Source organism: Pocillopora damicornis, chromosome 5, assembly GCF_964200805.1.
Source record: "Pocillopora damicornis chromosome 5, jaPocDami1.2, whole genome shotgun sequence".
Taxonomy (NCBI): Eukaryota; Metazoa; Cnidaria; class Anthozoa; order Scleractinia; family Pocilloporidae; genus Pocillopora; species Pocillopora damicornis.
The window spans coordinates 3,147,849-3,174,251 of record NC_142674.1 but is presented as its reverse complement, the minus strand read 5'-3'; the positions used below and the strand labels follow the sequence as shown (position 1 = coordinate 3,174,251).

The 26,403-nt window shown below is 38.4% G+C and overlaps 1 protein-coding gene and 3 long non-coding RNA genes across 5 annotated transcripts in view; 2 read left to right on the top strand and 2 right to left on the bottom strand.

Annotated features, from left to right (window-relative positions):
* Nucleotides 1-26,403, top strand: part of LOC113686529 (uncharacterized) — a 39,140-nt gene that overhangs the window by 10,342 nt on the left and 2,395 nt on the right. Inside the window, exons 1-5 of one of the 2 annotated variants that reach the window (XM_089208018.1) lie at nt 16,386-16,546; nt 23,440-23,624; nt 24,161-24,423; nt 24,816-25,106; nt 25,718-25,795. In XM_089208018.1, coding sequence (XP_089064144.1) covers nt 16,499-16,546; nt 23,440-23,624; nt 24,161-24,423; nt 24,816-25,106; nt 25,718-25,795 — 865 coding nt within the window. In that variant the 5' untranslated portion in view covers nt 16,386-16,498. Of the gene's footprint in view, nt 1-16,385; nt 16,547-23,439; nt 23,625-24,160; nt 24,424-24,815; nt 25,107-25,717; nt 25,796-26,403 lie in introns of those variants that run through there. The other variant, XM_089208019.1, reaches the window with a different exon arrangement.
* LOC149044734 (uncharacterized) lies at nt 36-697 on the bottom strand. Its single transcript, XR_016187079.1, has 2 exons — nt 564-697; nt 36-98 (listed from the first exon to the last, which is right to left on the bottom strand). It is a non-coding gene; the product is annotated as an uncharacterized LOC149044734 (long non-coding RNA).
* LOC149044735 (uncharacterized) lies at nt 183-457 on the bottom strand. The gene is made up of 2 exons (XR_016187077.1): nt 297-457; nt 183-223 (listed from the first exon to the last, which is right to left on the bottom strand). It is a non-coding gene; the product is annotated as an uncharacterized LOC149044735 (long non-coding RNA).
* On the top strand, nt 2,203-2,985 carry LOC149044733 (uncharacterized). The gene is made up of 2 exons (XR_016187078.1): nt 2,203-2,648; nt 2,782-2,985. It is a non-coding gene; the product is annotated as an uncharacterized LOC149044733 (long non-coding RNA).

Sequence of the window (26,403 nt, the reverse complement as noted above, 5' to 3'; positions counted from 1 at the left end):
GCTGTCTGCATTTTGCACTAACAGGTATCTGTGGCACCAATACAGTTTATTTTTGGTTACATTTATTCGCACAACACACATAATCTACCACAAAATACCTGTATAGCGACGCTTGATCGCCGCTAGCTGGACCGTACGAATCTCACTGATCGACACAACAAATATCGCCCCAATTTCTTTCATGGAACGCCTCCTTTATTAAATGTCGTATTTGACCGTGAAGCTAAAAATAATTGATTCACAAAATTAGGGACAAGAAATTAGCTATAGAAACACTCGAGGTAAATTAAACTTACATTGTTGCCGGATCTGGCGAGAGTTGACACAAAAAGGACCTTTCCTTCCTTCGATAAAAACGACAGACAATTTCTTTCTATTAAACCACGAGTGCTTGCGAAATCGATCGAATTATTGAATTGCACAATAGATCCGTTCTGTTTGGAAATGCGATACCACTTACGGAACGCGTGACGAGGCACCTAGTGTGACTTTTACAGATTATTAATTAAACGATTACTAAATCAAAACAAGGGATAAACCCGTGCCTTAGGGGCACTTACAACCTGTGTGTGAGGTAATTCGACATTTTCGTTCTTTTCCACGTTAATACTCTTCTTTCCTTTTGTAAGAATGTAGACCACAAGTAATCCACCCACCCTACAAAAAATAACTCTTGCATGCATAGCATGCCTATGTTTTGAAATAGGTGTATGCACTTAGCCAGACTTGAGCTCACTATTTCAGTATACTAATCCGACACCCGTAGTATCACTACACTTGATTCCAAGGATCCAGTACCATCCAGGTATCCCAGTTACCCTGCTCACAGGGTCTAGTTTTTTTTTTTTTTTTCCTCCGCCACAAAATGGAAAAATTGCGCAATAGTACCCAGTGGTCATTGGGCCCTCAACACCATGACAACTAACTGTGATCCAATGAGGGTGAAGGTGTTCACATGCTGATCACGTGTTACCTTGATGATGATTGACGTTGTCATGCACGGACAGGTCCGGGTCACATGACGAGCACGAGATTTTCGCTTAGAAAACTCTTTTGTCGGTCGTTTTATATTTCAACGTGTTTGGATTATGATCACCTAAAGCATTCTAGCGCAAACGCACGAAATACTTACGGACGCATACACAAGTCGTATTGTTCGCCGCCAATCCACACTAAAAGATGTTATTGAGCGGTAATTTTGGACCGGATTGAGTCGCGAACTGTGTATCCGTTGTAGTTTCTGGTGATTTCTGCCGTTTTAAGCTTGCTTTACCATCACTGTTATTCACATCATCTACTTTTATTACGTTGGTAAAATCTGTACAGACATCACACAAACCAACTCTTGCACAAAGTATGAAGACTATATTGAAGGCTTGAAATTATATTACGATCGATTTTCATCAAGAAATGGGCCAGGAATTTTCCACAATAGTGCAAATAATCGTGAGGACTGATCGAGGAAAAGCGATTGCGTGACGCTCGGTAAGCTGTGAGATGACATGTTATTATTTATCAGACGTAAAAACTCTTCAGATTCTCAGTCTGCATTTTGTACCCACTCTGCAGTCTGCAGTCTATATTTTGTATCCGATCTGCTGTCTGCATTTTGTACTAATAGGTATCTGTGGCACCAATACAGTTTATTTTTGGTTACATTTATTCGCACAACACACATAATCTACCACAAAATACCTGTGTGTGAGGTAATTTGACATTTTCGTTCTTTTCCACGTTAATACTCTTCTCTCCTTTTGTAAGAATGTAGACCACAAGTAATCCACCCACCCTACAAAAAATAACTCTTGCATGCATAGCATGCCTATGTTTTGAAATAGGTGTATGCCCTTAGCCAGACTTGAGCTCACTATTTCAGTATACTAATCCGACACCCGTAGTATCACTACACTTGATTCCAAGGATCCAGTACCATCCAGGTATCCCAGTTACCCTGCTCACAGGGTCTAGTTTTGTCTTTTTTTTTTTTGTTTTTTTCCTCCGCCACAAAATGGAAAAATTGCGCAATAGTACCCAGAGGTCATTGGGCCCTCAACACCATGACAACTAACTGTGATCCAATGAGGTGTTCACATGCTGATTACGCGTGTTATCTAGATGATGATTGACGTTGTCATGCACGGACAGGGCCGGGTCACATGACGAACACGAGATTTTTGCTCATAAAACTATTTTGTCAGTCGTTTTGTATTTCAACGTAATTGGATTACGATCATCTGGAGCATTATGGGGCAAACGCTCAAAATACTTTTAGACACATACGCAAGTCGTATTGTTCGCGGCTAATCCACACAAAAAGATGTTATTGAGCGGTAATTTTGGATCGGACAGAATCGCGAACGCTTGAAAGCCATGAAAGCATTGAATGCCTTGTATGTCTTGAATGCCAAGTATGCCAATGTCTTAGTTAAAAACGTAAACTCGTTGTAAAAAGCAAAATCTGAAATCTGAAACCAAACTGCATATACTCTATGCAATCTATTGAACAACACTACTACCGTGAGACTGAAGAACAAAATTCAAATGGATGCAAACTGCTAGTGAAGAAAGACGTCATGCTGGATTCACTTGATGCCAGGGAACATAGCTACGATAACAGTGCGAATGGTATTAATTTCACGATCAGAAAGGTGAATCTTATGTTTGTTTTCATTGTAGTTGTATGGATATTCTTTTTTAATAAATACGTGATCCAAAACCCTGTGTTTTTTTGTGTATAATGTTATTATGTTAAATATTGTTTACGCAATTGTTTTGTCACAGGCAGCCCAAGGTCACGTCTCGAGAAAAAGCCAACGATTAATTCATGAACACGTCACGCGTTGTGTGACTCGGTGTTAAGTTACGAGAGGAACTGCACGTTATAAGGAATTGTACAGGGAACGAAATATGGTCGATTTACAACGATAAATATTTCGAAATATGAACATTTTTCTCGTAAAATCAATAAAACTTACTCATACCCTGTATATCCGCTGTATTTTCTGGCGATTTCTGCCGTTTTAAGCTTGCTTTACCATCACTATTATTCACGTCATCTACTTTTATTACGTTGGTAAAATCTGTACAGACATCACAACAACCAACTCGCGCGCAAAGTAAGAAGACTATATTGAAGGCTTGAAGGAATATTGCGATCGATTTTCATCAAGAAATAGGTCAGGAATATCTCACAATAGTGCAAATAATCGTGAAGGCGGATCGCAGAAAAGCGATTGCGTGACGCTCGGTAAGCTGCAAGATGACATGTTATTATATATTAGACGTAAAAACTCTTCAGAGTCTTAGTCTGCATTTTGTATGCAGTCTGCAGTCTATATTTTGTATCCGGTCTGCATTTTGTACTAACAGGTATCCGTGGCACAAATACAGTTTATTTTTGGTTACATTTATTCGCAAAACACACATTATCTACCACAAAATACCTGTGAGTGAGGTAATTCGACATTTTCGTTCTTTCCCACATTAATATTCTTCTTTCCTTTTGTAAGAATGTAGACATCACTCACAATGTTTCAAGTAATCCAGCCACCCTACAAAAAAGTAACTCTTGCATGCATACCATGCCTATGTTTTGAAATAGGTGTATGCCCTTGGCCAGACTCGAGCGCACTATTTCAGTATACTAGTCCGATACCCGTAGTATCACTACACTTGATTCCAAGGATCCAGTACCATCCAGGTATCCCAGTTACCCTGCTCACAGGGTCTAGTTTTTTTTTTTTTTTTCCTCCGCCACAAAATGGAAAAATTGCGCAATAGTACCCAGAGGTCATTGGGCCCTCAATACCATGACAACTAACTGTGATCCAATGAGGTGTTCACATACTGATCACGCGTGTTATCCCTCAACTCCATGACAACTAACTGTGATCCAATGAGGTGTTCACATGCTGATCACGCGTGTTATCTTGATGATGATTGACGTTGTCATGCACAGACAGGGCCGGGTCACATGACAAACACGAGATTTTGCTTATAAAACTCTCAGGTCAGTTGTTGTGTATTTCAACGTATTTGGATTGCGATCTCCTGGAGCATTATAGCGCAAACGCGCAAAATACTTACAGACGCATATACAAGTCGTATTAATCGCGGCTAATCCACACTGAAAGATGTTATTGAGCGGTAATTTTGGAACGGATTGAGTCGCGAACGCTTGAAAGCCATGAAAGCCTTGAATGCCTTGTATGCTAACTATGCCAATGTCTTAGTTGAAAAATGTTCACTTGTTGTAAAAAGCAAAATCTGAAATCTGAAACCAAACTGCATATACTCTATGCAATCTATTGAACAACGCTACTACCGTGAGACTGAAGAACATAGCTATAAGGGATGCAAACTGCTTGTGAAGAAAAACGACATGTTGGATTCACTTGATGGCAAGGAACGTAGCTACGATAACAGTACGAATGTTATTAATTTCACGATCAGAAAGGTGAATCTTACGTTTGTTTTCATTGTAGTTGTATGGATATTCTTTTTTAATAAATACGTGATCCAAAACCCTGTGTTTTTTGTGTATAATATTATTATGTTAAATATTGTTTACGCAATTGTCTTGTCACAAGCGGCCCAAGCTCACGTCTCGAGAAAAAGCCAACGATTAATTCATGAACGCGACACGCGCTGTGTGACTCGGTGTTAAGTTAAGAGAGGAACTGCACGTTATAAGGAATAGTCTAGGGAACGAAGTATGGTCGATTTACAACGATACATATTTCGAAATATGAACATTTTTCTCTTAAAATCAATAAAACTTACTCATACCCTGTGTATCCGTTGTATTTTCTGGCGATTTCTGCCGTGTTAAGCTTGCTTTACCATCACTGTTATTCACGTCATCTACTTTTATTACGTTGGTAAAATCTGTACAGACATCACACCAACCAACTCGCGCGCAAAGTAAGAAGACTATATTGAAGGCTTGAAATAATATTGCGATCGATTTTCATCAAGAAATGGGCCAGGAATATTCCACAATAGTGCAAATAATCGTGAAGGCGGATTGCAGAAAAGCGATTGCGTGACGCTCGGTAAGCTGTAAGATGACATGTTATTATATACCAGACGTAAAAACTCTTCAGATTCTTAGTCTGCATTTTGTACCTAGTCTGCAGTCTATATTTTGTATCCGGTCTACAGTCTGCTTTCTACATTTTGTACTAACAGGTATCCGTGGCTCCAATACAGTTTATTTTTGGTTACTTTCTGCCGTTTTAAGCTTGCTTTACCATCACTGTTATTCACATCATCTACTTTTGTTACGTTGGTAAAATCTGTACAGACATCACACAAACCAACTCGCGCACAAAGTAAGAAGACTATATTGAAGGCTTGAAATTATATTACGATCGATTTTCATCAAGAAATAGGCCAGGAATTTTCCACAATAGTGCAAATAATCGTGAAGGCTGATCGAGGAAAAGCGATTGCGTGACGCTCGGTAAGCTGTAAGATGACATGTTATTATTTACCAGACGTAAAAACTCTTCAGATTCTCAGTCTGCATTTTGTACCCACTCTGCAGTCTCCAGTCTATATTTTGTATCCGGTCTGCTGACTGCATTTTGTACTAACAGGTATCTGTGTCGAAAACGTGCAAAAGCTAGCGTACTCACGATTTATTTCTTGGTTCGATTTTGCTATTACACTCCAATTAATTCTCTCTCACAACTCTCACAAAAAAACACATCACGTCTCCTTGTAAGCACGTGGAACAGCACCATATATGGGGCGATAAGACACGTGCTGCATACATGCGGTTTGGTTATGTAATAGATAAACGAAATCACTTATGTTTAAGATTAATAAATGTAACGTACAGTTTCCAACATCTGTGGCACCAATACAGTTTATTTTTGGTTACATTTATTCGCACAAAACAAATAATCTACCACAAAATACCTGTGTGTGAGGTAATTCGACATTTTCGTTCTTTTCCACGTTAATACTCTTCTTTCCTTTTGTAAGAATGTACAAGTAATCCACCACAAGTAATCCACGAGTAATCCACCCACCCTACAAAAAACTAGACCCTGTGAGCAGGGTAACTGGGATACCTGGATGTTACTGAATCCTTGGAATCAAGTGTAGTGATACTACGGGTGTCGGACTAGTATACTAAAATAGTGAGCTCAAGTCTGGCGAAGGGCATACACCTATTTCAAAACATAGGCATGCTATGCGTGCAAGAGTTCCTTTTTTGTAGGGTGGGTGGATTACTTGAAACATTGTGAGTGATGTCTACATTCTTACAAAAGGAGAGAAGAATATTAATGTGGGAAAGAACGAAAATGTCAAATTACCTCACTCACAGGTATTTTGTGGTAGATTATGTGTGTTTTGCGAATAAATGTAACCAAAAATAAACTGTATTGGTGTCACGGATACCTGTTAGTACAAAATGCAGACAGCAGACTGCAGACCGGATACAAAATATAGACTGCAGACTGCAGAGTAAGTACAAAATGCAGACTAAGAATCTGAAGAGTTTTTACGTCTGGTATATAATAACATGTCATCTTACAGCTTACCGAGCGTCACGCAATCGCTCTTCTGCGATCCGCCTTCACGATTATTTGCAGTATTGAGGAATATTCCTGGCCCATTTCTTGATGAAAATCGATCGCAATATTATTTCAAGCCTTCAATATAGTCTTCTTACTTTGCGCGCGAGTTGGTTGGTGTGATGTCTGTACAGATTTTATCAACGTAATAAAAGTAGATGATGTGAACAACAGTGATGGTAAAGCAAGCTTAAAACGGTAGAAATCGCCAGAAAATACAACGGATACACAGGGTATGAGTAATTTTTATTGACACACATAATCTACCACAAAATGCCTGTGTGTGAGGTAATTCGACATTTTCGTTCTTTTCCACGTTAATACTCTTCTTTCCTTTTGTAAGAATGTAGACCACAAGTAATCCACCCACCTTACAAAAAATAACTCTTGCATGCATAGCATGCCTATGTTTTGAAATAGGTGTATGCCCTTAGCCAGACTTGAGCTCACTATTTCAGTATACTAATCCGACACCCGCAGTATCACTACACTTGATTCCAAGGATCCAGTACCATCCAGGTATCCCAGTTACCCTGCTCACAGGGTCTAGTTTTTTCCTCCGCCACAAAATGGAAAAATTGCGCAATAGTACCCAGAGGTCATTGGGCCCTCAACACCATGACAACTAACTGTGATCCAATGAGGTGTTCACATACTGATCACGCGTGTTATCCCTCGACACCATGACAACTAACTGTGATCGAATGAGGTGTTCACATGCCGATCACGCGTGTTATCTTGATGATGATTGACGTTGTCATGCACAGACAGGGCCGGGTCACATGACGAACACGAGATTTTGCTCATGAAACTCTTTAGTCAGTTGTTTTGCATTTCAACGTATTTGGATTGCGATCTCCTGGAGCATTATAGCGCAAACGCGCAAAATACTTACAGACGCATATACAAGTCGTATTAATCGCGGCTAATCCACACTGAAAGATGTTATTGAGCGGTAATTTTGGAACGGATTGAGTCGCGAACGCTTGAAAGCCATGATGGCCTTGAATGCCTTGTATGCTAACTATGCCAATGTCTTAGTTGAAAAACGTTCACTTGTTGTAAAAAGCAAAATCTGAAATCTGAAACCAAACTGCATATACTCTATGCAATCTATTGAACAACGCTACTACCGCGAGACTGAAGAACATAACTATATGGGATGCAAACTGCTTGTGAAGAAAGACGACATGTTGGATTCACTTGATGGCAAGGAACGTAGCTACGATAACAGTACGAATGGTATTAATTTCACGATCAGAAAGGTGAATCTTACGTTTGTTTTCATTGTAGTTGTATGGATATTCTTTTTTAATAAATACGTGATCCAAAACCCAGTGTTTTTTTGTGTATAATGTTGTTATGTTAAATATTGTTTACGCAATTGTCTTGTCACAAGTGGCCCAAGCTTACGTCTCGAGTAAAAGCCAACGATTAATTCATGAACGCGTCACGCGCTGTGTGACTCGGTGTTAAGTTACGAGAGGAACTGCACGTTATAAGGAATAGTATAGGGAACGAAGTATGGTCGATTTACAATGATACATATTTCGAAATATGAACATTTTTCTCATAAAATCAATAAAACTTACTCATACCCTGTGTATCCGTTGTATTTTCTGGCGATTTCTGCCGTTTTAAGCTTGCTTTACCATCACTGTTGTTCACATCATCTACTTTTATTACGTTGATAAAATCTGTACAGACATCACACCAACCAACTCGCGCGCAAAGTAAGAAGACTATATTGAAGGCTTGAAATAATATTGCGATCGATTTTCATCAAGAAATGGGCCAGGAATATTCCACAATAGTGCAAATAATCGTGAAGGCGGATTGCAGAAAAGCGATTGCGTGACGCTCGGTAAGCTGTAAGATGACATGTTATTATATACCAGACGTAAAAACTCTTCAGATTCTTAGTCTGCATTTTGTACCCACTTTGCAGTCTGCAGTCTATATTTTGTATCCGGTCTGCAGTCTGCTGTCTGCATTTTTTACTAACAGTTATCCGTGGCACCAATACAGTTTATTTTTTGTTACATTTATTCGCAAAACACACATAATCTCCTACAAAATACCTGTGAGTGAGGTAATTTGACATTTTCGTTCTTTCCCACATTAATATTCTTCTCTCCTTTTGTAAGAATGTAGACATCACTCACAATGTTTCAAGTAATCCACCCACCCTACAAAAAAGGAACTCTTGCACGCATAGCATGCCCATGTTTTGAAATAGGTGTATGCCCTTGGCCAGACTTGAGCGCACTATTTCAGTATACTAGTCCGACACCCGTAGTATCACTACACTTGATTCCAAGGATCCAGTACCATCCAGGTATTCCAGTTACCCTGCTCACAGGGTCTAGTTTTTTTGTCGTTTTTTTTTTTTTTTTCCTCCGCCACAAAATGGAAAAATTGCGCAATAGTACCCAGAGGTCATTGGGCCCTCAACACCATGACAACTAACTGTGATCCAATGAGGTGTTCACATGCTGATCACGCGTGCTATCTTGATGATGATTGACGTTGTAATGCACGGACAGGGCCGGGTCACATGACGAACACGAGATTTTTGCCCATAAAACTATTTTGTCAGTCGTTTTGTATTTCAATGTAATTGGATTACGATCATCTGGAGCATTATGGGGCAAACGCTCAAAATACTTATAGATGCATACACAAGTCGTATTGTTCGCGGCCAATCCACACAAAAAGATGTTATTGAGCGGTAACCGTGAGACTGAAGAACAAAATTCAAATGGATGCAAACTGCTTGTGAAGAAAGACGCCATGTTGGATTCACTTGATGCCAGGGAACGTAGCTACGATAACAGTGCGAATGGTATTAATTTCACGATCAGAAAGGTGAATCTTATGTTTGTTTTCATTGTAGTTGTATGGATATTCTTTTTTAATAAATACATGGTCCAAAATCCCGTGTTTTTTGTGTATAATGTTATTATGTCAAGTATTGTTTACGCAATTGTCTTGTCACAGGCGACCCAAGGTCACGTTTCGAGAAAGAGCCAACGATTAATTCACGAACGCGTCACGCCTTGTGTGACTCAGAGTAAGTTATTCTAGGAACCGTTGAAAATTTGAACACGTTATCAGGAATAGTATAGGGAACGAAATATGGTCGATTTACAATGATAAGTATTTCGAAATATGAAGATTTTTCTCGTAAAATCAATAAAACTTACTCATACCCTGTGTATCCGTTGTAGTTTCTGGCGATTGTTGCCGTTTTAAGCTTGCTTTACCATCACTATTATTCACGTCATCTACTTTTATTACACTGGTAAAATCTGTACAGACATCACACCAACCAACTCGCGCGCAAAGTAAGAAGACTATGTTGAAGGCTTGAAATAATATTACGATCGATTTTCATCAAGAAATGGGCCAGGAATTTTCCACAATTGTGCAAATTATCGTGAAGGCTGATCGCGGAAAAGCGATTGCGTGACGCTCGGTAAGCTGTAAGATGACATGTTATTATATACCAGACGTAAAAACTCTTCAGATTCTCAGTCTGCATATTTTACCCACTCTGCAGTCTATATTTTGTATCCGGTCTGCAGTCTGCTGTCTACATTTTGTACTAACAGGTATCCGTGGCACAAATACAGTTTATTTTTGGTTACATTTATTCGTACAACACACATAATCTACCACAAAATACCTGTGTGTGAGGTAATTCGACATTTTCATTCTTTCCCGCGTTAATAATCTTCTTTCCTTTTGTAAGAACGTAGACCACTTACAATGTTTCAAGTAATCCAGCCACCCTAGAAAAAATAACTCTTGCATGCATAGCATGCCTATGTTTTGAGACAGGTGTATGCCCTTGGCCAGACTTGAGCTCACTATTTCAGTATACTAGTCCGACACGCGTAGTATCACTACACTTGATTCCACGGATCCAGTACCATCCAGGTATCCCAGTTACCCTGCTCACAGGGTCTAGTTGTAAAAATAGAACGTCGAGTTTTAAAGCAAATTGGCCGAGAATTTGCGCTCTGTTGATTACAGTTGTTTATTACATCGATTCTTGTGATGCCTCGACAAAGCAAGAATTATTCTCGATCACCATTCGGTAAACGGACGTAATGAATTGTATTTTCCTTCTTATAAAGATAGTTTTTTCTCTCTCTTCTTTAAGCGGGAACGTACGATTCTATTGAGTCATTCAGTAGGAAAACTCGATGAAAAATTATAAGAAAAAACAGGAAATTGAATTTCCTGTTTGTCTCATCGAATTCTTATTGGCCCCCGAAACATTCGGAGTGTGTCCATCGAAGTCGAATTGCCAAAACAGTTACTCTGTGTGGCACAAGTCGTATTGAATAAATGGCAGACAATTTCTGTGACTAGGATTTTCTAGTACTATTTTCTAGTTTCTAGTACTCTCAGTCCCTTTTTTCAATTTCAAGGTTGCATATGATATTACAGGTACAGGAAATTTGTAAGCGATCAATATATACCCAATAAAAGGATCATTCCTAGTGCACGTGAAATGTTAGTCCATATAGGATATTTCTTTCCTCAAAAGAAAGTGGATGGTTCTTGATATTGGAGCAGGAGACACCACATATATTTAGAATGAACAGATCGGAAACAATGACTGAAGTCCTCGAATTCAATGGCCTCACTGGGAATTAAGAAAATAGACTAAAACGAAAGGGATTAGCCATTTCGGCGCTGAACAAAAACTTTCTTTCTGAATTGAAATTTAACTTAATGACCCCGTGTGTTTCCTGCCTCTAATACGGCGAACTTATGCTCGGTAAGTGTAGCCTGAGGGTATGAAACCACGAATGGTTCTAGAAAACTGACAACGAGGCTCTCATCCTTTGAATAGCTTTAAAAACACAGCAAAGACCGAGTGATTGACTGGGCTTTTGAAAATATTTTACATACAGCGGCTTCGTGTCAAACTTTACCTTTGTATCTGGTAAAACCAATTGTTGAGGTTCAGATTTTTGGGGACAATGGCGCTATGAATGGTTTCCGTTGGCGAGTTTGTTTTCAAAACTACACTATCGCGTGGGATTTGATTCAAATTTGCATCCAGGAAAATCAAAATCGAAAATAGTGAGTAGGGGAAGTCCCCTATCCCAAATTCAAAATCGAAAATAGTGAGTAAGGGAAGTCCCCTATCCAAAATTCAAAATCGAAAATAGTGAGTAGGGGAAGTCCCCTATCCCAAATTCAAATTTGCATCCTGGGAAATCAAAATCGAAAATAGTGAGAAGGCCGAAGGGGAAGTCCCCTATCCCAACATGAAACTCGATACCGGACCCTTAATAAACGAGAGCCTCGAAACGAGCGGCGTTTTTATCTTGTGTGCGACAGACATCGCTCTTGCCCAGTCGGCAACTCATCGTGTTTATCTGAAACTTGAAAGTCGTCTCAACTCGTAGAAAAGCAGGATGTTAGGAATTGCCTATTTTGCTCTTCTTTCAACTTTAGTATCTGCAGTAAGTAACTAACATTTAAACTGATTTTGCATTTTCCTTCGCTAGCTGGCTGTGAGTTACTTTGCATAACAATCGGCTGAATTGTCATGATACAATTTCTTAAGTATTTATCAGTATTATACTTACGGTGTCTATCCTATCATTCTGTAGCGAGTCAGGTCAAATTTCTGTCGATCAGCCTCATTATTTTTTAGGCATCGCAACGAAAAATCTTTCCTTATCATACCGGTATATAAATCTATTAGAGGATGTAAGTACAACGTTTCAACCTTTCCGCAGAGGTTAAAACGTTTCGGCTCTTTCATTACATCTCTAAATAGCACGATCGTGGTAATTTCTGAGTTCCTAAATGCATGGACAGTGGAACGAGAAGGTCTCCATGGTGAGATACAAGAAGCGATGGTCATTAACCTGATAACCAGGTTAATGAAAAGTTAGTAAAAACTGGCCTGTAATTATATGTTCATCTGGAGGAGCTTACTTAGCTCCCCACCCCCAACGGCGTAATTTCTTCCGTTAGTTGACGGCTTAAAATCTCACATTATGTATACATACCGACGCAGAAAAAAGAGTCTGTAGACCGTGTTTGTCACATATAACGCTGTTATCTAATAACCTATGCGCTTTCTGGTCAGCTTCCGCCGATTAGGTCGGCTTTACAAAGTAAAGTAGGTGTTTTTGTAAGTTCTTGTCGTCTTTGTTTAAAAGAGGTTTTCGCTAGTGATAATTCTCTTTGGTCAATAAAGCGACCGTGACCTCGTCAGTTTACGTCAATCACTGTAAAGAATTAGTTAACGATATAGAATCATAAATTCTTGTGTTTGAGGTAATAAATCGATTTCTTTACTTCGACGTGATATAATATCAGTCTCAGACCGAAATAAAGAACGCTATATATTTAAACCACACAAGCATGCATGGAATGAAAGTTTTAAGATGCTTGGCTGATGCAATGTCCTCGCTCTTAGAAGTCTACGAGTAAGGCGTTAAAGTGCTTTGCTGAAGAAACGTGTCGACTATGGAGATTTGTTTATTCAATCTTTGCTCGCCTGTGTAGGTAATTTTCGTTATTTTGCCACAGATAGGAAATTCGACGTGAGCACACGCCAGAAAAATTCTAAGTATTCTTACGACGTGATTGCGACGTGGTTTGCTGACACGACACTACAACAAAGACCTTCTAGACGGGCAAATATTGACTCCATTATGGTGCCAAGCTGTTTGTGTCTATCTTTAATTGTCTAAAGTTGCACTTCATGATATGTGGTAAGAGGTTTGATTACAGCCGAAAAAAACCTTCGTCGGATTATTTTTTTCCAACTTCTCATGCATTTAGCACCTCAAAGGATTACATGGCTCGTATGGTCGTGACTTGGTACTTAACGCTTGTCTACTGCTCTGTGGTGGTCAAGCGCTAACATTATCATCTGAATAGAACTGAGAATTTGTGTAGATAAAATGCCCCAGACTGTGTCAGTTCAGCAGATTAATTGCAGCCGTAGTCCGACAAAATTGTTTTAAGTTATCTAATACCGTTCGCTTCTTCTAAGTTACTGGCGGCTCTTTGTAAAAATAGAACGTCGAGTTTTAAAGCAAATTGGCTGGGAATTTACGCCTTGTTGATCACAGTCACCCTAGTGCTCGTCTCTTTTCCTTAGAGCGTGCTTATTTCCGTACAACACGCGGAAAAATTGCTTACAAAGCAAATGAAAAATTTTTAAGGTTACCGTACCTTTTTTAACAACTAACGGTTAAAACTTGTCGATTTTCACGCATAACGGCTGAATGCCCTTCCCTTTTTACGGCTAAATTTTACCCCATCTCTGTTTGATTATTTGCTCCTTTGTGTATTTGACAAGGAACAATGATTTCTTGAGTTCTTGTCTGTTCACTGGATTAATATTTTCCTCGAGAAAAGTGTTTTGTTTATATTTTCTTCAAGCAGAATTTCTAACCCAGTTACTCAGCAATTGGTTAAATTAATTGAGTCACATGCAATATTAAATTCTGTCAAATTATGAGTGCAAGGGAATCGAAAGATAACATAAAAAGCCCGTAAATGCTTACATAATCCACACAGTAATTAGTATCGAGGACCCTTCTTCACTTCAGTGATTACTTACTCAGTTTTTGTAAATATTTTCTCTTAAGATGTTTACGTTTCGTTAAGTTACTCCATCTTGCTGATCGACCACAAGCGACAGATGATCGTCTCCTCTGATAAAAGTGTGCATTTTAAAGAGAGTGTATAACTTCTTATTGCTGAAGTTATAAACAAAACAGAGAGACAAAATGAGTATCTTTGATTCCTCACATACTTCTGTTAAATTTCGACATAACAAGATTCAATGGAAAATGGACTTCCGTGACTTGTCGCAATCAATATTAATTGGTTACCATAGCGTGAGAAATGGCTTCAAGTCTTTGGAAAGTTGATTGGGGTCCAATCAGTGTGAAAGACATGCTAATCTGCGGACGGCTGGCTTGCTTGCGTTGTTAATTTTGTGGTTATTATCGGCAAAGCCTTACTTTTCAAACCCCAAGGTGCCCGATTTCTAAGTTACGGTTAGCGTCTACATTTTTTAGGAATTGCATCCCACAATACCTTTAAGCTCACGAAAGTAATGCTTTAAGTCACGCGTTTATTTGTGTCTTGGGTGCCACAGTTCTTTTAACACATATCCGGCGCTTGCTCTTGTAAAAGCTTTTGTTTTGATAACCCACATCGAGGAGAGGTCAGACTAATTCAAGAGTGAACTTAATCAAAACTTACATCAAAGGGAACATATTTCCCTGTGTTGAAATACCTTTTTTTCTAACGAATGCGGTGATCTAGCTCATTTATTTTTGGGTAATGGATATAGATAGATATCTTTGTTTAATTGAGATTCCAGTCAACAGATATTAGTTTTGGCCATATTTACAAAAAGCATTTGACAATAAAAATCTGCGATAAAATATTATAAAACATAACACGACGTTTCGACGTTTCCAGAACGTCATTATCAAGTGAACTAAAATAATAAAATCGAGTATATATATAATGAAGCGGTGAATAAAATTAAAAGTTAAACAAAGAGTTTGGCCCTAATGGAATCGCTCTGGGTGTTTAAATTGGGCCTTATTGTTCTTACATACAACATTTCATAAACAAGACAATCATTACGAAATGTTGTACATAAGAACAATAAGGCCCAATTTAAACACCCAGAGCGATTCCATTAGGGCCAAACTCTTTGTTTAACTTTTAATTTATTCACCGCTTCATTATATATATACTCGATTTTATTATTTTAGTTCACTTGATAATGACGTTCTGGAAACGTCGAAACGTCGTATTATGTTTTATAATATTTTATCGCAGATTTTTATTGTCAAATGCTTTACCAAATCTTTACTTATTCGAATTTACAAAAAGATCGGTTCAACAATTACGTCACCAAAGGTGAGCGAGCAAAAGTTTACAAATATTAAACATATATTTTTGGTTCTTCAGGTGACTAACAATACATGATTTTCTACATGTCTTTTAAGTGGTCTTTCCATTAAAAATGTTACGAGAAGTTCGGTTAAATATTGTTAAAAGATTAAGCGAGTTTTAATAGAGAAAGCTGTTTAACCTAAACAAACCTCACAATCTCTACAATCTCAATGTTGCATGTTAGTATTTGGTACAGGAAATTTATTAACGATCAATATATACCCAACAAAAGAATCATTCCTAGTGCATGTGAAATGTTTGTTCATATGGGATATTTCTTTCACCAGACTTAGTCAAGTATGGCAAATTAAAGGCTTCCTGTCTGACAGGTTACTCTGCTAACCGGCTCTTTTTATGTATCTATATCTATTTATATACGCGGCACGTGCAACGGACTGTGCCGTACTTTTCCCGGTGACAACATATCGTCGATTCTGCAATTAACAGATAGTTTATAGTTTTCACCTTCGTCGTGGTTAAGTCAGCAGTTAAGTCAAAGCCTTGACAAATATCATGTCCATTAAGCAAGCAGTATCCGAAACAATTTGGGTGCTTCTCTCTCCGTTTGAAAACACGAATTTGCGCTATATTTTTGAATTTCCCCTCTCAGTTTGGCGACGCAGTATGAGTTTATGTAGAAAATACTGATCTAGAGCCATATCATGATTAAAATGATTCGCCTGGTCCTGGCAAATTACAACGCTTTGATTTTCGCATGACTAAGGATCGTTTTATGACTTGATTCGAAAATGAAAGAAAATTTATGGGGGGGAGTCCCGTATCCCAACATGCAACTCGATACCGAACCCTTTAAAAACAAGAGCCTCGAGATGAGCGGCCTTTTTAGTATTATCTCGTGTGCGACAAACATCGCTCTTGCCCCATCGGCAACTCGTCGTGTTTTTCTGAAACTTGAAAGTCGTCTCAACGCATAGAAGAACAGGATGTTAGGAATTGCATGTTTTGCTCTTCTTTCAACTTTAGTATCTGGGGTAAGTAACTAACATCTAAACTGATTTTGCATTTTCCTTCGGTAGATGGCTGTGAGTTACTTTGCATAACAATCGGCTGAATTGTCATGATGCAATTTCTTAAGAATTTATCAGTATTATACTTAAGGTGTCTATCCTATCATCCTAGAGCGAGTCAGGTCAAATTTCTGTTGATCAGCCTCATTATTTTAGGCATCGCAACAAAAAATCAGTCATTATAAGACCTTGTGTCTGCAAATGAGAATCGTGTAGCCATATCATACCGGTATATAAATCTATTAGACAATGTAAGTACAACGTTTCAACCTTTCCGCAGAGGTTAAAACGTTTGGCTCTTTAATTACATCTCTAAATAGCACGATCGTGGTAATTTCTGAGTTTCTAAATGCATGGACAGTGGAACGAGAAGGTCTCCATGGTGAGATACAAGAAGCGATGGTCATTAACCTGATAAACCAGGTTAATGAAAAGTTAGTAAAAACTGGCCTGTAATTATATGTTCATCTGGAGGAGCTTACTTAGCTCCCCACCCCCAACGGCGTAATTTCTTCCGTTAGTTGACGGCTTAAAATCTCACATTATGTATACATACCGACGCAGACAAAAGAGTCTGTAGACCGTGTTTGCCACATATTACGTTATTAGATAACTGTTATCTAATAACCTATGCGCTTTCTGGTCAGCTTCCGCCGATTAGGTCGGCTTTACAAAGTAAAGTAGGTGTTTTTGTAAGTTCTTATCGTCTTTGTTTAAAAGAGGTTTTCGCTAGTGATAATTCTCTTTGGTCAATAAAGCGACCGTGACCTCGTCAGTTTACGTCAATCACTGTAAAGAATTAGTTAACGATATAGAATCATAAATTCTTGTGTTTGAGGTAATAAATCGATTTCTTTACTTCGACGTGATATAATATCAGTCTCAGACCGAAATAAAGAACGCTATATATTTAAACCACACAAGCATGCATGGAATGAAAGTTTTAAGATGCTTGGCTGATGCAATGTCCTCGCTCTTAGAAGTCTACGAGTAAGGCGTTAAAGTGCTTTGCTGAAGAAACGTGTCGACTATGGAGATTTGTTTATTCAATCTTTGCTCGCCTGTGTAGGTAATTTTCGTTATTTTGCCACAGATAGGAAATTCGACGTGAGCACACGCCAGAAAAATTCTAAGTATTCTTACGACGTGATTGCGACGTGGTTTGCTGACACGACACTACAACAAAGACCTTCTAGACGGGCAAATATTGACTCCATTATGGTGCCAAGCTGTTTGTGTCTATCTTTAATTGTCTAAAGTTGCACTTCATGATATGTGGTAAGAGGTTTGATTACAGCCGAAAAAAGCCTTCGTCGGATTATTTTTTTCCAACTTCTCATGCATTTAGCACCTCAAAGGATTACATGGCTCGTATGGTCGTGACTTGGTACTTAACGCTTGTCTACTGCTCTGTGGTGGTCAAGTGCTAACATTATCATCTGAATAGAACTGAGAATTTGTGTAGATAAAATGCCCCAGACTGTGTCAGTTCAAAAGATTAATTGCAGCCGTAGTCCGACAAAATTGTTTTAAGTTATCTAATACCGTTCGCTTCTTCTAAGTTACTGGCGGCTCTTTGTAAAAATAGAACGTCGAGTTTTAAAGCAAATTGGCTGAGAATTTACGCCTTGTTGATCACAGTCACCCTAGTGCTCGTCTCTTTTCCTTAGAGCGTGCTTATTTCCGTACAACACGCGGAAAAATTGCTTACAAAGCAAATGAAAAATTTTTAAGGTTATCGTACCTTTTTTAACAACTAACGGTTAAAACTTGTCGATTTTCACGCATAACGGCTAAATGCCCTTCCCTTTTTACGGCTAAATTTTACCCCATCTCTGTTTGATTATTTGCTCCTTTGTGTATTTGACGAGGAATAATGATTTCTTGAGTTCCTGTCTGTTCGCTGGATTAATATTTTCCTCGAGAAAAGTGTTTTGTTTATATTTTCTTCAAGCAGAATTTCTAACCCAGTTACTCAGCAATTGGTTAAATTGAGTAAGTCGCATGCAATATTAAATTCTGTCAAATTATGAGTGCAAGGGAATCGAAAGATAACATAAAAAGCCCGTAAATGCTTACATAATCCGCACAGTAATTAGTATCGAGGACCCTTCTTCACTTCAGTGATTATTTAGTCAGTTTTTGTAAATATTTTCTCTTAAGATGTTTACGTTTCGTTAAGTTACTCCATCTTGCTGATCGACCACAAGCGACAGGTGATCGTCTCCTCTGATAAAAGTGTGCATTTTAAAGAGAGTGTATAACTTCTTGTTGCTGAAGTTATAAACAAAACAGAAAGAGACAAAATGAGTATCTTTAATTCCTCACATACTTCTGTTAAATTTCGACATAACAAGATTCAATGGAAAATGGACTTCCGTGACTTGTCGCAATCAATATTAATTGGTTACCATAGCGTGAGAAATGGCTTCAAGTCTTTGGAAAGTTGATTAGGGTCCAATCAGTGTGAAAGACATGCTAATCTGCGGACAGTATTAATTTTGGTTGGGCTTAGAAATAATGGCAAAAGCACAGTTAAGCTCATGTGTTAAAATAAAAAAAACTTTTTTTTCGGAGGCGCCGTTTCGGAAAAGTTGCATTTTACTAATATACGATTAGTGGTTTAGTATTACAGCCGAAAATGGGTGATGGTTTTTACGCATTTTGGCACCGCCGTGCCATGTTTTCTCCAAATATAGATTTGCAATTAGGAGTGGGTGGCAAGGTCGCCGGCACCAACATACAAACATTGATAAGTTATGACAACAAAACGAGCGCTCAGTTTAGTGTTGTTTATTACATAGATGTTACCGGCAGGAACATTAACACCTTAGAAATGGACACAGTTAATTCATAATGCACACTGATACCGTTTTTCTGTGATTCAGCGGCTTCACTGAGTAAAAGAGCTGGTGTGAGAGGTTTTCATCGTGAGTAATAAGCCTCGGGTGTCTACATAAAGATCTTATCAAGCTGTGAGGGCACCAAGCATTCTATAAGTATTTTTATAGCTTAGCACTGTTCTCAGACAATTTCCGTGTCTAGGTTTACTTGGTACCCTCAGTCCCTTTTTACAATCTCAAGGTTGTATACGGTACAGGAAATTTGTAAACGATCTTCCCATACAGGAAATTTTTTTTTTCCAAACCTAGTCAAGTATGGCAAATACTTGACTACTTATTGTGAATACTATATTACCATACTTCTATATTATATTTGATAGTTACGTCCAACGGACTGTGTCCTACATTCCCGATGACCACACATCGTCGTTGCGCAATTAACGGATAGAGAATAGTTTTCACCTTCGTCGTCAGAAGAGATAAGGATTTAATTCAATTAGCAGAAATTGATATCTTTGAGAAGCGTAGCTTTATGTAAAGTTGATAAACGTTTAAGAGCCAAGCCAACTCGAGACAACACAGAGAAAACGAAGATAAGTGAACTTTATTTATCTGACAGTGTGGCTGAGCGGATTTTGGGGATGAAATGTCACGATTTGCGGTATTTATGAAACATTTCTCGAGATCACTTGCGTCTTGCCGAGATCCAACCAAACCATCGGTTTTCAATGTTCATTTTATTCATTCGCAATAACCCACTTGTGTGACAGGTGGGGGTCAAGTACTTAGCGTAATCGGCGTAAACAATAATAATATATGGATGATCATCACCTCTCGTGATAAAATCAAAGTCCAACTGTTTTTGCATGCGCGCCCACTTGTTTCGAATAGGATAGTCGAGAGCTAATCATTAAGTATGACTTCTCTTGGATTTATCACTTAGGAAATCATTGGATGTTGAGGAAAACTAAATTCTTTAATATGTTTTATGGTCATTGTCAAAATAACGGTAGATATGTCCACGTGTCTAATCGGAGTTGTTAGTCGACATAGCCGCACTCAAACACAAAAGATAAAAAAAGTTGATGACTGAGCATAATTTGTCTTAAGTCCATCTCACGCGAGAAAATCAACCAGTTTGGTACATTTCTAATACGAATTATGTACGTTTTAAAAGGGTCTGAAGGTATAGGAGGTCTTATCAAATAGGGAAACAATTTTCTAAGGTTTTTGACCAGCGCAATATCATGCGTCAGCCGGGTTTTGTCTTACCATGTACGTGCACAAGAATGCAACGAAAGAATACATATAATGTTTGAGTGACCCTTTAATCAGGAGTCACGCATAGAGTCACGCATCAGGAGCTCTATGACATCACGCATCAGCGGCTCTATGACATCACGCATCAGGGGCTCTATGGCCACGTTAGCAATGAATTAATTAGAAGCAAATATGATGTGCAAAAGTCTTGTTAATTTTGTAGTTATTATGGGCAAAGCCTTACTTTTCAAACCCCAAGGTGCCCGATTTCTAAGTTACGGTTAGCGTCTACATTTTTTTTAGGAATTGCATCCCGCAATACCTTTAAGTTCACGAAAGTAATGCTCTAAGTCAAGCGTTTATTTGTGTCTAGGGTGCCACAGTTCCTTTAAACAGCTTTCTCTATTAAAACTCGCTTAATCTTTTAACAGTATTTAACCGAACTTCTCGTAACATTTTTACTGGAATGACCAATTAAAAGACATGTAGAAAATCATGTATTGTTTGTCACTTGAAGAACCAAAAAAATATGTTTAATATTCGTAAACTTTTGCTCGCTCACCTTTGGTGACGTAATTGTTCAACCGATCTTTTTGTAAATATGGCCAAAACTAATTTCTGTTGACTGGAATCTCAATTAAACAAAGATATCTATCTATATCCATTACCCAAAAATAAATGAGCCAGATCACCGCATTCGTTAGAAAAAAAGGTATTTCAACACAGGGAAATATGTTCCCTTTGATGTAAGTTTTGAGTAAGTTCACTCTTGAATTAGTCTGACCTCTCCCCGATGTGGGTTATGAAAACAAAAGCTTTTACAAGAGCAAGCGCCGGATATGTGTTAACCTAAACAGTGGACGGTATAAGTTAACACATGCAACCCTTTCAATTAGACCACTAAATGATAATTAGCAAAATCAAACATTTGTATCCTAAGCGGAAAACTTTGTATTCACTTGCAACATGACGGATCCAAAAGACTTTCTACCCTGTTCTCATCATTTCACAGGTCTCGCTAGACGGGTTAAGTCGCGCGTGAAACACTGCTATTTACTTTCATTCGTGTCAGTTTTTTTTTTCTTTGCGAACTTAGCAAAATCTGATGCAATAAAGGATGTCAACTACTTCAAGTTGCGACAACTATTTTGTCTCAAGGTTTCCTGTAGGCATTTAGTTGGTGAAGAATAACAGAAATGGCTAGCTTATAATAATAATTATCGAAAAAACTATGGGTCAAGGGCCACAAAGTGTTGATTTGCTTTTTAAGCAAGGTTTTCGACATGTTCAGTGGCGTGAAAAAAGCGTCGTCGTTGGGTCGCAACGATGAATTCGCCGCTGTGTAAGTGCATTCCTCGAAAAAAATAGGCTGGCAGGGAATAACCACGTTCCAACAATAAGAGAGACAAGCAGACCTCTCGGATAGGAAGAAAAGGCGTCGATTTGTCATTATCGCGGATATAACATGATCATGAGTATAGAGTTGCATCTGAAGGATTATAAGGAAACTTGTTTCCCTTTAAAAACTGCATGTCACTTACCACCCAAGATCTTATCAAGACAGCAGGTTACATGAAACATGCCTCGACCTCGCATAGTATCCGTTGCTCAGTGAGAAAAAATACGGCAATTGGTGCTTTTTACACAGGCTGCCTGGGGTAGAAAACATAAAGAATTAATCGTAGTCAGATGTGAAAATCGATGACGTGCTTTTCGCTGAAGTCAAGCCCTATTCGCTGGGGTTAATACTTCGATGGCTGACCGCACGTAATTTCTCATGTTGTTGACTTTAATTTTTTCTTGGGTTTTTATTTTTCGATTCCATTTCTATACTTTGAACAGCCAGCATTGATGTCATTATTTTCAAAGTTAAACCTCAGTGACTGTAGATAACGACCAACGTATCCCACATTAACACCTCCAGGCGTCTTGTTTGAAAATAAAAGGGTCATACTCAAGTAAGAACGGCTTTAATCCTTTAACTCCCACGAGTGGCCAAGACAGAATTTCTCCTTACAATATCGATACAATATCAAGCAGACAAATGATGAGAATAAAGAAAAATATCAGTTAAGGGAATATGAGTTGATCCAATACCAAATTCGCAAAACTAGCATCACAAGAACGGTATGGAAGACAGTAAGGAGAATTACTTATCAGATCTTAGGAGTTAAAGGGTTAATCACTCGTGTGGTCAAATAATTATGAGGCTCTCGGGTTTGCCGTCATCTCCTCAATACTCCATTTCTCCTACTCCTTGCCTCTATCTCTTCGCGCGGCTTTCTTTCTTTCTTTCGAACTGAGCAAAGATCGAGAAATCTTGACAGAAAAGGAAAGGCTTAAAGACTGTATTGATCGGCTCTAGTACTTTGGTTAATTCTTTTTGATTGGATGCAGTAGATGCTTAAACTATGTCTTTACCAAGTTGCATTGTGTTCCTATGACCTATGAACATTCTATTTATTTGTTTATTTTATTATTTCATGATTGTTTGCAAGTTTATTGAGCTGAGCTGCTAGTGCACCGAAAAAAAATGGCGTAGAACTTTTCCACCTTTTTCTTCCTCTTTTTTTTGTTAGGTTTGTTACTCACCAAAACAAAAATCGAGATAATTTGAGCACTTAAAAAAACAACAACAACAATAAAAAATAAACAACAGCAACAAACAAAAAAATTATCAACAACAAAAAATTGCTCAAATGTCACAAACTTAAACCAGAGGGTTCCCCTGGCTAACATTCCTTTCCCTTACAGAGCCCCACAGCCTATAACTGTCTACCTGGCTACTACCATGACGATAAAGGATGTACCAAATGTTCACAATGCCCCGTGGGATATGGTGTAAAAGATCCCTGCTCGGAAACAGAGGATACTCGATGCCAGCCCTGCATTGAGGGATATGATTATTCAAATACCAATGGATACGATGAATGTATCTTGTAAGTTTCCGAACTAGAACTCCTGTATTATCTCATTGAAGAACGCAAATGATACAATTACCATGTTGTTTAACTATAAGACACTTTCTGTATTCTTAATCATTCATTTTATTATTCAAATTGATAAAAATTCATAAACATCTCAGAGGTTACAACTTTGCCCTCGTGTTACATGAGAATGCATTTGTTTTCAGCCAATCAGAAGCGCCTATTTCTTCATGTACATTGTTACTCGATTTCTTCATCCATTTACGTATTATGGATTTGTTCACTTCCTTATTTAGCATTATCAATCTCTTCACCTCTTCAATATAATTCTATTGATTAGCCTTTCTTTGAGACATTTATCAAGTGGCGTGAAACACGTACAACGTGAACATGCAAGTAGGAATGAGAGATACTGCATACAGCTTTCCCCTTCCAACAAGGGAGACGTAAACATATTAGCACCTTGTTTGTTTTATTTTGAACAATCATTCCTCGTCCTTTTGGAAGAAAAAATAAATAAAAGTATATTTTGTTTTCTTTCTTGTAAGGTGTGACACTTATTCAAATTGTCTGCCGGGGAAACCCAAATTGATAAAAAAGTGTACAGTATCCTCCCCACCCGAATGCAATGGGTGTGAGGATGGATACTATATTGACAGCGAGGTCAATGGCTGTGTGGAGTGCTCGTCTCCATGTCGCATCGATGAGGAAGAAGTGCAAAAATGCTTGACGAAGCATGACCGCATTTGCAAACCGAGAGGTACAGATGCAGTGCCAAAAGCATCGTCAAGTCCCACAACTTCAACTTCAAGTACGTGTGGTAATCTTGCTTTGTCGACGTAGCTTCTAACTAGGAACACCAAGAGCGAGACTCTCAAATATTCCCGAAGCTTGTTGACCCAGTTCACAATATTTGCCACATATGTCTACCAGCTATCAATGGTATCAACTTGTAGCTAGCTTTGCGCGTGGAAGTTTGTGTAATTTGAAGACAAGAGCTGATCGTAGTAAACCAAAAAAGGAGTAGAACCATAGAACCATATTCTTAGAGACTCTTAGGTAATGCCTTGAACTCGGCTAATCATGGCCTTTTATTACCCCACAATTGATTATTATGAAAAAGTTATAAAATTGGATTAACGACTCTCAATCGGCGTGCGCCTCGAGAATACACCTGAATACGTCATTGTCTTTTTATTTCAGCAAACAACTCGAAGGAGAAGGTGACATTGATGAGTACGAAACGCCGTACTGTTGTTACGAAGACTGACGCCGAAATAGACAAGACATATGAGGTACCGAAGACTGAGAAGTTGTCTCGGGCAGAAGGAACTCGGAGCAAACACCTAAAGATTTTTATCCCCGTGGGAGTTGTGGTGGTTGTGGTGATCCTCTTAGTAGCGGTAGCGTTAGTGTACAGAGCAAGAAGGCGAAAATCAAATGATTACGTACACGAAACTACTGATCATGCCCTTCAGCCATTTTTGCGAATAGGTAAGAGTGTAATATCAAGTACGTACTCTGCTGCTCAGATACATATATCTGCACTCCAGTTTCAGGGTGCTTTTAGCTTGGTAACAGTTCGAGCTATGATTGGTCGTTTCGCTAAAAGTCAAAGTCGCCTCGAAAACACAACTATAAGTCGGTTCTCCGCCAACTCAGATCGGTCGTCTCGCCTTAAGACTGAAATTTTAAGAAATGTTTGAAGGTGTTCTCCTGTTCTTAATATCTCAATCCATTTCATCTCGTAAAAATTACTGAAAACTCTTAAAGATGTAAAGGAGAATGTTGCCTATACTTTTAAGGAGCTAAAGAATCTCTTCCAACTGGTCTCTTTCACTGTATCTAAAATCATAGGATGTTAATACGAGGTGTTAACTCAATCAAGTGAATTCTGACAACTGCTTTGACATAACATTCCAAGTGAAACTCAAAATAATAGCAATAATACGGAATCAGGAAAAAATGCAGAAAGTATGTCATAGTCATCATTGCCAGCACTATGTAGCGAAATCTTCGCTTACAAGTCAATTCTAAACTGCTTCCTTTCCCTAGATATGATTTTGTCGTAAAAATCATAAAATATTACTATTTTGTTTCTTAAGGATTGGACCGTTTCTTAAGAGAACTCTCCACCGACGAAAAAAAAAAGATAATCAGAGAAATCAGTGGCTCACGGTGTGGTAAGTAAATGTCCATCCTTCAACTAGAGAAGACATTAATTTGATTTTCTCCGACAAGGAAGAAAATCTAAACTAAACAAAAACAATTATTTGAGAATCAAGGCTTGAAGTGAATGGGAAAAAGATGAATATACTGACTATTGATTTATTAGACCGTCAGATTGATGGGTGATTGGATTGACTGACTGATTTTTCCAGCATCTGTTATCAATCAGTCCGTAGATCATTCATTGATTGCGTGATATGAGTAACGAGATTTGTTGCCTTAGTGACTGGGCAAACTTACCGCTTACATTATAACTTCGCGAGCGCACTTTTTAGCCTTTTGAAATTCGAAACCCTCTTGCTCTAATGAAGCGTGCGATTAAAGGGAGAAAATTACGTGGAAGTTTTGTTGTGTTTACTGAATTGGAATTCGACTGTTCTTGCCATTGGCTAGCATATAGTTAATCAGTTTTGAATAACTATCGGCAGTGAATATTGCATGATCGTCGGAGTCGTAAGCTACATCCGAAGAATCAAACAATGAAAATAAAATACTGGGAACTGGCTTTTTGATTGGTTGCTTCTTCCACTTCTGCGCGCGACACCGACAATCTTGTTTTCAC